General features: G+C 41.6%; 1 protein-coding gene across 8 annotated transcripts in view; it reads left to right on the top strand.

Moving 5' to 3' along the window:
* The window catches only part of LOC106582030 (DNA-binding protein SATB1), a 59,827-nt gene extending 55,873 nt beyond the window's left edge, over positions 1–3,954 (top strand). For all 8 annotated transcript variants that reach the window (XM_082962593.1, XM_082962594.1, XM_082962601.1 and 5 more), the window contains one exon: positions 1,327–3,954. In XM_082962593.1, the coding sequence (XP_082818719.1) occupies positions 1,327–1,917 (591 nt within the window). In that variant the 3' untranslated portion in view covers positions 1,918–3,954. The remainder of the gene's footprint in view (positions 1–1,326) is intronic.
* Positions 3,955–15,345: the final 11,391 nt, after the last annotated feature.

Genomic DNA, 15,345 nt, shown 5'->3' with positions numbered 1-15,345 from the left:
GAGTAACAGTCAAAATGTTTGTTTTTAATGAATTACTTTTTAAAGTTACTTTTACTTTTAACTTATCTAAGCTTTCTTTTTAAAAAGGCAGCTTGCAAATTAACACAAAAACCTGAGACTCACGTTAAACTTTTAAAATTGTGAATTATAAACATAAATACTTCTATTAAACATAGTGGCAGCTGAATGGCTGATCAGTTATTTTGTTAGGCAGAAACATATGGCCAGTCCCATACAAAACCACCAGTGTAGAAATACCATAATCAGATTTTTCTCATCGACCCTAATATCAGATTAAAAAAAGTGAAAAAAAATGTACCAATTTGGGATACTTCGCAGAAAAGTTAACCGCTAATGAAATAGAAATGATTTGGCTTCCAGTAAAATGTCTCAGTACTGTAATGCATAGAGGAACTACTGACACTTCATAATGCTTATTGGTGTTGGCGTTGAACTTCTGTCAACCCAGGTCAGTCGACTGATTAAAAAGCTGGTTCTCAACCTGTTGCAAAACAGTGACGCACAGATGTGGAGAGAAGCCGGCATTCATTGGCTAACCTTCCCTTATTACAGCTCCCTATATGTGTGTTGTAGTGTAAAATGGGATCTTTGAGTGAAGATGTGCAGCTGGCTGATAAGCTATCTGTAAAGTGCTGTGTTTTCTAAACTTCATTACCAAACTCCAATTGGAGTGGGTCTGACTCAGGGGGAAAAAAACTGTTGCGTGTTCAATAGAGAGCACGAGTTGCCCACTCAACCCTCTCTCCACTCAAACAATGAGACATTTTAGGAGTAATGTGTAATGTGTTTACACCAGCGGGATACTGACGGCAAAGCAAGGCCATCGTTAGCATTCTCACACCCATGGCAATCGGCGGCGATCGCGTATTGAATTGTACACACATTGAGTTTGTTTATTGCAGTCTGGCAATATCATTTGAATGGGGTCTGATAAGCTCGACAGTACCAATCAGAATGGACAGTTTCCGTGTGAATTCCCGGCGTCTCAGTGTCTTTGTACGTGTTTGCATGCGTGTGTGTCGTGTGTGTGTGTGTGTGTGCAGGTTTGTATGTGAGTACTGGTGCCTCTACCCCACAATGAAAGACACAATTTCCTCCTGAAAAAAAAAAATCCCAAGAACTGATTACATTCAATAAGATATTACATGGAAATTCCTCCAGTGGAGCGTCTGTTCTGTACACAGTGGGCCCATTTTTCTACACAACTCAATTGAGTTGAATTAAAGGCGTTATTAAGTCGCCGATAAGTGTTCACTGATAACATCCTGTCTCTTGTTTCCCCCCACCCTCCTTTTCCCACCACAGTCTCAGACCCATCAACCGCCCCAGCAGCAGCAGCAGCTCCCCATGTCCCTCCAGCACCCCTCCCAGCCTCCACTGTCCCAGCAGCCCATGCAACAGCAGCAGCAGCAACCACCCATGGGCCCCAGGCTTCCCCCTCGCCAGCCCCCCACCGCCTCCCCGGCAGAGACAGAGGACCAGGGCCGCGGTGGCGGGGGCACCAAGGCTCGCTCCGGCGGGGGCAAGATCTCCCAAGAGGCCCTAGGCATTCTGCAAAGCTTCATCCAGGACGTGGGGATGTACCCAGACGAGGAGGCCATCCACACTCTGTCGGCCCAGCTGGACCTGCCCAAGCTCACCATCATCAAGTTCTTCCAGAACCAACGCTTCTACGTCAACCACCCGGCCAAGCCGCCCAAGGAACCCAGCAACAGCAGTAGCAGCAGCCCGGCCTTCGAGGAGGAGCTGTCGGACTTCAGGGAGGGCAGTGCCGAGCTGCTGAAGGAGCTGGAAGAGAGCACACAGACCAACAGCACCATCTTCTCCATCAAGATCGAGGAGCACCTGGCCCGTGCCGAGGCCCTTTCAGAATCTGACCACGAGCCCAAGGAGTAGAGAGAGCGTCCCCCAGTCTGAACACTGTGCTGAAAGAGTAGTGCTGCTGTACACACAGAGACTGAATGCAATGCTAAAGGGTAATGGTCTGGCTAGCGCAGTGCGACCGCTGCGAGAGTAAAGAGTAGTGTTTTATCAATGCAGAGTCTGGACTCTATGCGTACGAGTAGCATTTATGTATCAATGCAGACTGAAAGGCTACGCAACGCTACCATTCTCACACTGGAACCCCCCCATTTCCACAGACTACAGTAATACGAATAAGTATTGCTTTTTCTGATTTTGTAAAACTTGTATTATTCACTGTAAAGATTAATGCATCATTTAAATAACCTGCACAAAAAATTATTCTAAGTATGTTGCCGTGGATATTTGCTGACTGCACTTAATGTCTGTTGTTTTACACTGATTTCCTTTCTTTTTGAGCTACTGATATTATAATAAAAAGCCCCCATGGAGTTTGATAGGACTTTGATAGGTGTTTACGTATGTAATTTTAACTGGATTTTTTAAAATGCATATTAAATCGAGGACCAAGTGGATGACAAGGCCTTAATGATGAGGTACTAAGTCTGGAAGCCTGCTGGCAAATGAGTTATTCTTTGAAAAAGCGAAAAACATGACGGTGATTACGGATCACTCAAACTCTGGAACGCAAACCGCACCCCAGGTGCGTCGCCGAGAATAGCTCAATCGTTACATATTATTTGTTAGGAAGAAATATAAATATATATATAGACATTATATTAACTGTAAAAAAAAAAAAAATACAGTCTTAAAGAAACTATGCCAATAAATGCCTTGTACTATATGGCACTGCCGATTAGATTATTTTGCAAAACCTTTGTCACTGTACTTTCTGAATCAGTCACACAGTTTAAAAATGTGAATCACAAACTCTGTTTTTTGTTGTCTTCTACATTATTTATTTGCAGTTCATGCAGTGTTTCTGATGTAATTACTTTTTTTGGAAAGTTTGTTACATAGCCTTTTTTTTATTTCAATGATCCTTTTCTATTTATAAATGTAATTTTGATGGGCAGTAAAAACAAAAAGTGTCTTAACGTTTTAAATGGAAAATGTGCTTTAAAGGTTGCCTATAAAAGTGCTGTATGTCAAGCAACTCATGCTACAAGCTTCACAATTAATGTTGTATGCAATTTTTACTATCATGCAAATAAGCTTAGGTAAATTACTAACCTATAGAACACCTTAGAAAGAAAAACATATGCAATCTGTGTGAATATCGATGTCTGCAATGTGTCTTCCTTTGGTTAACAATCCAATTCAAGCTATTCCTGTATAAATATCCTGTATAAAAAAGTGTTTCTTTTTTATGAGTTTATTTCAATGAGAACACCAGTTATTTTGTTACAACTGACTGTTTTATAAGTGTTTCTCGGTTTCTTTATGCAGAAATTGTTTAACTAGGAGTGGTTCTTTATTGTTAATTACACAATTAAACTGTTTGTATTGTACCCCAGATTCTTGCCATTCATGTGACCACGCTACTTGCACCTATAGAAGGTTTCACTTACCATATTCAACAGTATGTATCAACATATAACGACTTTTCAGTCAAATTAGTTCATTTTTTATCCTAAAAAGTGTAATACTTGTAAGTATCACAATTTATATTTGTCCTTTTTTTTTATTTCTATGCAGAAGTTAACACTTTTAACAATATGTGCATATCCAATACCTTTGAAAACCACTGACCATGAGCTCCACTCCTGCATCTTTTATCTTGATACTCTCCTGAGCGTCTGAAGTAGCTGTGAGACCTGAAAAGTAAATAAAAGTGGGGTGTTAATTCCTGTGCTAACGAAGCCCTCTACAGGGAGATAATGTGTCAAAACTGCACAGGTGCCCTGACCTCTCCCTGAACCCCAGGTGAATTCAGGTGTTTGTCTGCTCCACACAGAAATGACCTTTACCTGTTAACACCCTTGGATATGTTTCAGCCAGTCTGGGCTGGATTCCCTTGAGGTTTTGCTCTTTTTTTCCTTTTTCAAAATAAAGACCAGTGTAACATTGTGTGTGTTTGAAGCAAAGGAGGAGAAATGCACAGATGCTTGAATCACATATTCACATAAGGGGATTCTAAGGGCTTCAATCACCGGAGATTTGAGTTCTTGAGCACTTTAGGTTATTTATAATTCAAGGGGAAATGGTCACTGTAGTTTAATATACACTGTACACTTTTAGAAGAAAAGGTGCTATCTAGAACTTAAAATGGTTCTGTCCCCATAAGAGAACCCTTTGAAGAACGCTTTTTGGTTCTAGGTAGAAAACCCTTTGGTTCTATAGAGAGTTCTACGTGGACCCCGAAAGGATTCTCCCTGGAAACAAAAAGGGTTTGCCTAAGGGGACAGCCGAAGAACCCTTTTTTCTAAGAGTGTACATACCTGGGTTGGGATCAAATCTGAATTGTGTTACAAATGGCTCTTTAATTCCAATCTGAATCTTGAATTTGAATTGGCCACACCCTGCTTGAAGCAGAATTTGAATTGAATTAAAAGAAGTAGAATTAAATTCAATTAAATTCAAATGGCTCATTTATCACCATAGAAATGTGTATTTTGACATAATGTATGGTTACCAATAACATGTAGCATAAAGTTGAAACATTTAATTTTTAAAACTCATTATTATAAAACTATTTTAAGTACACTGGTCTGGAAATATTCTAAGATCATGTTGTGGGTTGTCTATAATAATTCATATTTGCCATAAAAATATGTTAAAAAATATCTGAAAAATGTATTTCCCAGAGTGCATTAGATCAAACACTGCAGTATGGAAGGGAACATTATCTAACATCTCATGACAAAGAAAAATACTGTTTTGCATCTTTGAGTTATAATCAAACTAATATCTGAAATTGTATTAAATCAAACTTCATTGGTCATGTACACAGTTTAGCAGATGTTATAGTGGGTGCAGTGAAATGTTTGTCACTAACTCCTATCAGTGCAGGAAAATGTCAAACAAGTACATAAATAATAAAAAAACTAAAAACAAGAAATCAAGTAATATCAGAACGAATCCAATTAACAACCCAAATAACACTATCAGTCATCCAAATGCAACCTATGCGTATATAAAATGACAATATATACTATAAATGATATGTACAGCAGTATATCTACAGCAGTAGAAAAACAGTAGAAGAGAAGAAGTAAAGTGTGTCTCTATATACTGTGCATTCGGAAAGTATTTAGACTCCTTGACTTTTTCCAAACTTTGTAACGTTACAGCCTTATTCTAAAATTGATTCAATTGTTTTTTTCCCTCATCAATCTACACACAATACCCCATAATGACAAAGCAAAAAACTGTTTTTGAAATTTTTGCAAATGTATAAAAAATGTCAACTGAAATATCACATTTACATAAGTATTCAGACCCTTTAATCAGTACTTTGTTGAAGTACATTTGGCAGCGATTACAGCCTCGAGTCTTCTTGGGTATGACACTACAAGCTTAGCATACCTGTATTTGGGGAGTTTCACCCATTCCACTCTGCAGTTACTCTCAAGCTCTGTCAGGTTGGATGGGGAGCGTCGCTGCACAGCTCTTTTCAGGTCTCTCCAGAGTTGTTCGATCAGGTTCAAATTCTTTTCTGGCTGGGCACTCAAGGACATTCACCGGGTCGTTGTCCTGATGGAAGGTGAACCTTTGCCCCAGTCTGAGCGCTCTGGGGCAGGTTTTCATGAAGGATCTCTCTGTACTTTGCTCCGGTCATCTTTCCCTCTATCCTGAATAGTCCCCCAGTCCCTGCCGCTGAAAAACCTCCCCACAGCATGATGCTGCCACCACCATGCTTCACCGTAGGGACGATGCCAGGTGTCCTCCAGACGTAATGCTTGGCATTCAGGCCAAAGAGTTTAATCTTGGTTTCATCAGACCAGAGAATCTTGTTTCTCATGGTCTGAGAGTCCTTTAGGTGCCTTTTGGCAAACTCAAAGCGGGCTGTCATGTGCCTTTTACTGAGGAGTGGCTTCAGTCTGACCACTCTATCATAAATGACTGATTGGTGGAGTGCTGCAGAGATGGTTGTCTTTCTGGAAGGAACTCCCATCTCCACAGAGGAACTCTGGAGCTCTGTCAGAGTGACCGTCAGATTCTTGGTCAAATCCCTGACCAAGGCCCTTCTACCCCGATTGCTCAGTTTGGCCGGGCGGCCAGCTCTGGGAAGTGTCTTGTTGGTTCCAAACTTTTTCCATTTAAGAATGATCGATGCCACTATGTTCTTGGGGACCGTCAATGCTGCAGACATTTTTGGTACCCTTCCCCAGATCTGTGCCTCGACAAAATCTTGTCTCTGAGCTCTATGGACAATTCCTTTGACCTCATGGCTTGGTTTTTGCTCTGACATGCACTGTCAACTGTGGGACCTTATATAGACAGGTGTGTGCCTTTCCAAATCATGTCCAATCAATTGAATTTACCACAGGTGGACTCCAATCAATTGTAGAAACATCTCAAGGATGATCAATAGAAACAGGATGCACCTGAGCTCAATTTCAGGACTCATCACAAAGGGTCTGAATAAATAAGTCAATTTTTTTATTTTATGTAAATTTGTTAACATTTCAAAAAATCTGTTTTTGCTTTGTCATTATGGGCTATTGTGTGTAGACTGATGTGGAATTTTTTTTATTTAATCAATTTTAGAATAAGGTTGTAACGTAACAAAATGTGGAGAAAGGGAAAGAGTCTGAATACTTTCTGAATGCACTGTACATGGGACAGCAGTGTTGGCTGTTTGTGTGTGTATGTGTGTGTGTGAGTATACACTACCGGTCAAAAGTTTTAGAACACCTACTCATTCAAGGGTTTTTCTTTATCTGTACTATTTTCTGCATTGTAGAATAATAGTAAAGATAGCAAAACTATGAAATAACACATATGGAATCATGTAGTAACCAAAAAAGTGTTTAAAAAAATCTAAATGTATTTTATAATTGAGATTCTTTAAATAGCCACCATTTGCCTTGATGACAGCTTTGCACACTCTTGGCATTCTCTCAACAAGCTTCAACTGGAATGCTTTTTCAACAGTCTTGAAGGAGTTTCCACATATGCTGAGCACTTGTTGGCTGCTTTTCATTCACTCTGCGATCCGACTGACCCAAACCATCTCGATTTGGTTGAGGTCGGGGGATTGTGGAGGCCAGGTCATCTGATGCAGCACTCCATCACTCTCCTTCTTGGTCAAATAGCTTTGAGGTGTGTTGGGTCATTGTCCTGTTGAAAAACAAATGATAGTCCCACTAAGCCCAAACCAGATGGGATGGCATATCACCGCAGAATGCTGTGGTAGCCATGCTGGTTAAGTGTGCCTTGAATTCTAAATAAATCACAGACAGTGTCACCAGCAAAGCACCCCCACACCATACCACCTCCTCCTCCATGCTTTATGGTGGGAAATATACATGCAGAGATTATCCGTTCACCCACACCGCGTCTCACAAAGACACGGCAGTTGGAACCAAAAATCTCAAATTTGGACTCCAGACGAAAGGACAAATGTCCACCAGTCTAATGTCCATTGCTCGTGTTTCTTGTCCAAGCAAGTCTCTTCTTATTATTGGTGTCCTTTAGTAGTGGTTTCTTTGCAGCAATTCAACCATGAAGGCCTGATTCACACAGTCTCCTCTGAACAGTTGATGTTGAGATGTGTCCAGTTATGATGGACTGTCGTTTCTCTTTGCTTATTTGATCTGTTCTTGCCATAATATGGACTTGGTATTTTACCAAACAGGGCTATCTTCTGTATACCCCCCCCGCCTTGTCACAACACAACTGATTGTCTCAAATGCATTAAGAAAGAAAGAAATTCCACAAATGAACTTTTAACAAGACACACCTGTTAATTGAAATGCATTCCAGGTGACTACATCATGAGAATTCCAAGAGTGTGCAAAGCTGTCATCAAGGCAAAGTGGCTTTTTGAAGAATCTCAAATATAAAATATATTTTGATTTGTTTAACACTTTTTTGGTTACTACATGATTCCATATGTGTTATTTCATAGTTTGATGTCTTCACTATTATTCTACAATATAGAAAATAGTAAAAATAAAGAAAAACCCTTGAATGAGTAGGTGTTCTAAAACGTTTATATGAGTGCAGGAGTCTCTGTGTGTATGAGCTGTGTGTGTGTTTTGTGTGAGTGAGTGTGCGGGAGTACAGTATGTGTGCAAAAAAAGTGCAGGACAAAGTACCATGCAGGTAGACGGCTAGTGATGGCTGTTCAACAGTTTGATGGCCTGGTGATAGAAGCTGTTTCCAAGCCTCTTGGGCACTGCTCTGATGCACCTGTACCATCTGCCAGACTGTAGCAGAGTGAACAGTCCGTGGCCCGGCTGACTGAGGTGCTTAATAATCTTCTTGGCCTTCTTTTGACACTGAGTGCTGCAAATGTCCTGGAGGGCAGGCAGCGTGCCCCCGTTGGTGCGTTGGGCTGACCTCTCCGCCCACTGAAGAGCCATGTGGTTGAGGACGGTGCAGTTGCCATACCAGGCGGTGATGCAACCCTACAGAATGCTCTCAATGGTGCATCTATAGACGTTTTTGAGGGTCTTAAGGGCCATGCTGAATTTCTTCAGCCGCCTGAGGTTGAAGCGGCGCTGTTGTGTCTTTTTCACCCCGGTGTCAATGTGACGGGACCATTGATGTGCACCCCAAGGAACTTGAAGCTTTTGACCCTTCCCACAACCACCCTGTCTACTTGGGTTGAGGCGTGCTATCTGATCTGTCTCCTGTAGTCCACAATCAGTTCCATGGTTTTGTTGACGTTGAGGGAGAGGTTATTGTCCTGGTACAACTCCACCAGGGCTCTCAACTCCTCCCTGAGCTAGAGTCGTGCATGGCCACGCAGTCAAGGGTAAACGGAGAGTACAGGAGGGGACTAAGCACACACCCCTGGGGGTCCCCCGTGTTGATGACCAGCATGGCGGAGGAGTTGTTGCCTACCCTCACCACATGGGGTCAGCCCGACAGGAAGTCCAGGACCTAGTTGCACAGGGATGAGATCTTTACATTAAATAAGTTGCAAATTTGTGAAATTAATGTCTCAATTGGTTTGAATTGCTATGAATTAAATTATGCTTCCTTTAATTCTAATTCTATTCAAATTGCATCTTCTGTGGGGAGTGGCCTATTCAAATTGAATTCAAATTCATGGTTTGAATGGAATTAAATTTGGAAATTCCGAATTGACCCCAACCCTGGTACATATAGAAGACTGACAGAAGGTGTACCTCACACTTACTCAAGTACACACAGTTTAAACAGTTGTTTGACTTGACTGACCTTGTGAGAAGCCTTAATATCTTCACATCCTTAACACGGGTCTAACCTGTGTAGTCCCAAGCTATCTCCAACATATTCTCCAATTCCATTCTCACTGGTGTTGACCGAGGGCTCTAGTTGTTTGTCTCAGCTTCAGAGTTTATTTTTTTCTATTATGGTGGCAATATAATACACAGGCCCGACCCCAGGCATAAGTGGCACAAGCGGTCGCTTAGGGCCCCCGGCCGCTAGGTGGATTCCGAACTCACTCAAGGTTTGAACTTATTATTGCGTGTTAGAGTAGTAGAATACACAAGGTGCAATTTCAACATTTGGTTGTGCATCAGAAGTTTTTCTCTTGTTATGTCAGTCACTGACAGTCACTCAATTAGCCCATGTCAGCAAAACATTTTTAGATTGGTAAATTAGTCTAGCCAGCTTCTAAACTTGTAGTAATCATGGTCAATTATCGACCAGGCACCCAGGGCACGTGACCATGGGTCCTGACCTCCAGGGTGCCCACATAGATTTCTTTTGTCACTTTTACTCAGATATCATCTGAACATGGCATAATTCATGGCAAATGTGTAGAATGGCATGAAAGTAGTTTAAAACACTGCAACATTTTCTCTCTCCGCCCCATAGCAAAATGTGTAGAACTACAGAAAATGCGCTTTAAAACCACAAAACTTTCTCTACACCCCATGGCAGAATGTGTATAATTGCACAAAATTTACTTTAAAACAAAAGAAATCTCTCCGCCCTTCAAGGGGGGACCACTAAAATGTTTTATCTGCGAGGTGGGGAACCCCCAAAGCAAATCTTGCTTAGGGTCACCAAAAAGCTAGGGCCGACCAATATAATACAGATATCCAATACTTCGACACTTGCAGTGGAAGCACATTGAAGGATGTTGAGTATCATCATGGGCGGTCTTTGTAGGAGGGGGAGCTAGAACCCATAGGGCAGTGCACAATTGGCCAAGCGTTGTCCGGTTTGGCTGGGGTAGGCCGTCATTGTAAATAAGAATTTGTTCTTAACTGACTTGCCTAGTTAAATAAAGGTTAAATAAAAGAAGAAAAAAACGGAAGATGCAACTACAGATGTAAGATCTTGATTTGATCACTCTTTTGTTTGCTGAGAATTTTCCTGCAAATTAGGAAATGCTCATTTGTAGTGTATTTCAGTTTTACAAAGACTTCTAAAGTGGGTAATTTCCATGTTGCAATGTCAGAATTTGCCCTAACGAACAATGTATCAAACCCTGCAAAAGTGTCCATTAATTACAATAATTTCCTCTTGCTGCAAGATTATTTCCCTGCTGTAGCAAACTGGCTCAAATTACGATCCTACACCTATAAGCCCCCCACAGCCTTTTATTGACAGATGTCACTATACCATCTTAACACATTCTCTGATGCAATATGCCCCTAAATAACATTCTGCCATCTGATTCTGATCATTCAGTGGCCTCATTACCTCAGGCCTTGACTACTGCCATTGGCTATGTAAGAAGTTAGAGGGCTATGGAAGTACTGTGAGGAAACGCTTTACGTTGAGCAACATGGCTTCTTCCACTTTTCCTTCTATGGCCTTACAATTGTGGGAATGAGGTAGAGATAGTAGTCACCTTAATCATACTTGTTTTCGAGGGAGATTTGTGTCACTTGCACCCAATGTGGGTCTAGCATTGCCCTGTTCTGTCTGTCATTTGTTGATGTACTGAAAGCTATTTTAAGATGTAGATATTCAACCCATCATGCGGTTCAATAACCCATCAATGCTCTATTGTTCCTTGAAACAGCAGAGGATACCTTGTTGTAGGCAGTAATGGGGAAGCCAGGGAGGAGCGCACTGGGGTCTAAGTGGAGGATGATCATTTATCAACACACCATTTACACACCAAGCCATGCATGTGCTGTATTTAAAGGCCCGGTGGTGCTGATTTATCGGCTAAGGCCTTGGTAATGTTTCTGCAACGTTTACCTCCAGATTAATAGGGACGTTATACTCAGGTTGCTGCACAACAATGGCAGCCAGGTCTGCCACGTGCAGAGGAGTCCTCCTTGGCTCAGCAGTCTACCTACAAGCCCCTGGGACTGCGCAGTAAATCAAACAGGAAATGCAGCAGAAAGCCTAATAAAGTTATTCTAATGATAGCGATCTCCGCAGAATCGGCCAGTGTAAATCAGGAAGTTATCCCTCTCCTCTCCTGCTGAATCATTTGGCAAAGCCAAAATGTTTTAGACGTTGTTGTATTCCGAATTGAAGGAGCGGAAACAGGTTAGGGTTTGAGAATTAATAACCTCAATCGCCACGTTACTTTTCCCCGCTGCACTCTTGCCCTTTGCCCTCCAGTTTTTAGCAGAGCAGATTAAACATAGGACACGCTCTGGGGGATTGAGCATCTTTCTGAACACATTAATTTGAGCAACATCACACTTACATGAATATGCATGGCAATTCTTAGAAAAACTGGCACAAGGCTCCATATTATCATAATACATTTTATTATCATGTTTTAATTTTTTTTTTCAGTAGGCGCTAAACATGTTTTCACTCAGATGGCATTGCTATAACTTAGTGAAGTCCACTGAAGGACTACTTTCAGTGGTAAACAGTGACGACTAGGCCACTGCCCCACTAAAAGGAGCTCAAATTTGTTCTTTCTTCAGGGATGATAGAAACGTATAATTCAGTGAATAGTTTATAAACTGAACATATTCATGTAATGTTATTCAAAAAGGTTACATAAAGGTCACATTTACGGATACACAGGTTATAGGTCACATGTTTGACTTTGTTTACCCTTGTGTCCTTTGATCCATTCCCCTGGGAAAACTTAGGTCATTGGCAAGTTGTATATTGTCTAGGCTTTGACTGATCCCTGTTACAATATTGAGGTTTATCGTCAGGACAGACAGACACATCTCGCTCTTTATCACCCTCTCTGCACCCAGCCAAAACAACTTTTGTGTGAAAAGTGAAGCAGTCATAACAGCATAGCCATGTTTCCACTGCACACTGAGGCTATTCACCTCTGTGTTTACAATTCATGTTTGTTGTGTGAGACGTGGAGCCACGGACAGATAGATGTCTGGAGCATCAAAACAAACTGCAGCTTGTCTTCAAAGTGTTGGCCGAATCACTGTGAAAGTGAAGTGTCTTATCTGACACATCAACAGTTTAGTGTGTAGACCTTGCATCCCAGATGTGGAATAACTGAATGACCACTGACGCCCAGAGCTTTTCTGCACTAACTTACCTCAGCTCTCACAATGCCATAGCCTGTATTGTATACATTGAATACAATAACTCCAAGCACCTACTGTTTAAGTCCAAGCACCTTGTCTATCAGTCAATATTAAAATGTTCCCCAGTAACTACACAGTTGAAAGACCCACCGTAGCCATTTCTATAAGTCTATAAACAACACATTCTCTATTAACATGAGGAAGTTGACTCGATACACAACTGTATGTGTAAACCTGACCCTGCATACATGCAGCCCACTATACACTCATCATTGTGTAACATGTCTCTTTAAGAGGATAAGCTCTGGTCAGCAGGGTATTGTACCCACAAACCATGGGATGGGAGGATGAATCTACCCGTGGTTCTCCTCTCTAAAGGCAAACAACCTCACAGTACTTACTGTTCACCCGGTGAGGGAGACCATTGCGCTGAACAACAAATCCTCCCTATTTATAGAGTCTGTGGCCTGTTGTTCATATTGTAGGAATTTAGCTCAAGTGGCCTCTTGTTATTTGAAGTAATCATTGAACCCATTTTCCTTTTCTAAACCTGTCTCCCCGCATTCATTTTAAAGCAATAACTCATCGATGAACAACACCACTCGACAGTAACCACTCGTTTCGATGGCTCCACTTAGGCAGTGACCAAAACAGACTCTACACAAAAAGTCACATCACAATTCACCGCCATCGCTTCATTATCTAACTGTAGTGTGTCACCACTTGTTCAATGAATTACAGTTAATATATTCAAAGTTTAGGTTATTTTGTAAACTGACATTGGCATGGTGTGTTGTACTGGGGATTTTATATTTTTTGGGAAAGAGTGATGACCCACGGGGCAAAAACAGCTTGAATCAATGTTGTTTCCATGTCATTTCAACCCACATAATCTATATGATGACGTTGAATCAACGTGGAAAACTGATTAGATTTGCAAAAAATCATCAATCCCATGGGCATTTCATCTTTCGCCCAACTTTTAATTAACATAAATACATTTTTTGTTGATTTCACATTGAATTCACAGGTTTCTACTAAGCTAACATATGGAATTGTTTTACGATGGTCATGCCAAGGATCATTTATCTATTTCACTTTGAAGTTTAGGACTCCTGTAAGTATAAATGTTTCTTATTTAAAACTTATTTGATGAAATGTAATTTGTCCTTACTGCTATTAGCCCATAGAAACTAATTGAATTACATATTCATACATGGCAAAAAATAAATTAAAAGGAAATATATTTTGTCTGTCCTATATCTGAGCGATATAAGAAAGTTCAGTGTCGTAGACGTTTTCGGTAGAAGACCGATTTTCAGGGTGTCTCATGGTCTGACAAACACAGCTGTAGCTCTGCCACCTTCCACTGCAGATGCAAAAGACTGACATCGGCGGATGAGGTGAATTGAGATGTAGCAAATGCAAAAACCAGATATCTCTATCTTAAACAGATGGGTTTTGATATGGATTTTTTTATTATGCTAATTCGAGTAGGCCTAGATGTGGCCTAGATGTGACAGAGTAGACCTAGATGTGACAGAGTAGACCTAAATGTGACAGAGTATAGGGGACAGAGTAGGCCTAGATGTGGCCTAGATGTGACAGAGTAGACCTAGATGTGACAGAGTATAGGGGACAGAGTAGGACCTAGATGTGACAGAGTAGACCTAGATGTGACAGAGTATATGGGACAGATTAGGCCTAGATGTGGCAGAGTATAGGTGACCGAGTAGGCCTAGATTTGACAGCGTATAGGGGGCAGAGAAGGCCTAGATGTGACAGAGTAGGTCTAGATGTGACAGCGTATAGGGGACAGAGTAGGCCTAGATGTGACAGAGTATAGGGGACAGGGTAGACCTAGATGTGACAAAGTAGGCCTAGATGTGACAGACTATAGGTGACAGAGTAGGCCTAGATTTTACAGAGTATAGGGGACAGGGTAGGCCTAGATGTGTCAGAGTATATGGGACAGAGTAGGCCTAGATGTGTCAGAGTATATGGGACAGAATAGGCCTAGATGTGTCAGGGTATAGGGGACAGAGTAGGCCTAGATGTGTCAGAGTATATGGGACAGAATAGGCCTAGATGTGTCAGGGTATATGGGACAGAGTAGGCCTAGATGTGTCAGAGTATATGGGACAGAATAGGCCTAGATGTGTCAGGGTATATGGGACAGAGTAGGCCTAGATGTGTCAGAGTATATGGGACAGAATAGGCCTAGATGTGTCAGGGTATATGGGACAGAGTAGGCCTAGATGTGTCAGGGTATATGGGACAGAGTAGGCCTAGATGTGTCAGAGTATATGGGACAGAGTAGGCCTAGATGTGTCAGGGTATATGGGACAGAGTAGGCCTAGATGTGTCAGAGTATATGGGACAGAGTAGGCCTAGATGTGTCAGGGTATATGGGACAGAGTAGGCCTAGATGTGTCAGAGTATATGGGACAGAATAGGGCTAGATGTGTCAGGGTATATGGGACAGAGTAGGCCTAGATGTGTCAGGGTATATGGGACAGAGTAGGCCTAGATGTGTCAGAGTATATGGGACAGAATAGGGCTAGATGTGTCAGGGTATATGGGACAGAATAGGGCTAGATGTGACACACCTGAGCTACTGTAGTTTTCAATTAATGACTGTGTATTACTATAATTTACTGCTAATGTTAAGACAGGGATCTGCCATTCCAGGTGTCCTGACCTGCTCCTCTCTGGACCAGGCAACCCACATAGCAGGAGGTCTGAAGGTGTGATACTCCTCTTCTCTGACCATCTTTACACAGAGACAGATTGGAAACGCTGCAATGCACCGGTATACGGCTTTATAACATGCACCACGGTCTAACAGAGCTCATGCAAATAATCAAGCTTT

Source organism: Salmo salar, chromosome 02, assembly GCF_965601325.2.
Source record: "Salmo salar chromosome 02, fSalSal1, whole genome shotgun sequence".
Lineage (NCBI taxonomy): Eukaryota > Metazoa > Chordata > Actinopteri > Salmoniformes > Salmonidae > Salmo > Salmo salar.
The sequence above is the reverse complement of the archived record's forward strand: the minus strand, read 5'-3'. Positions and strand labels throughout refer to the sequence as shown.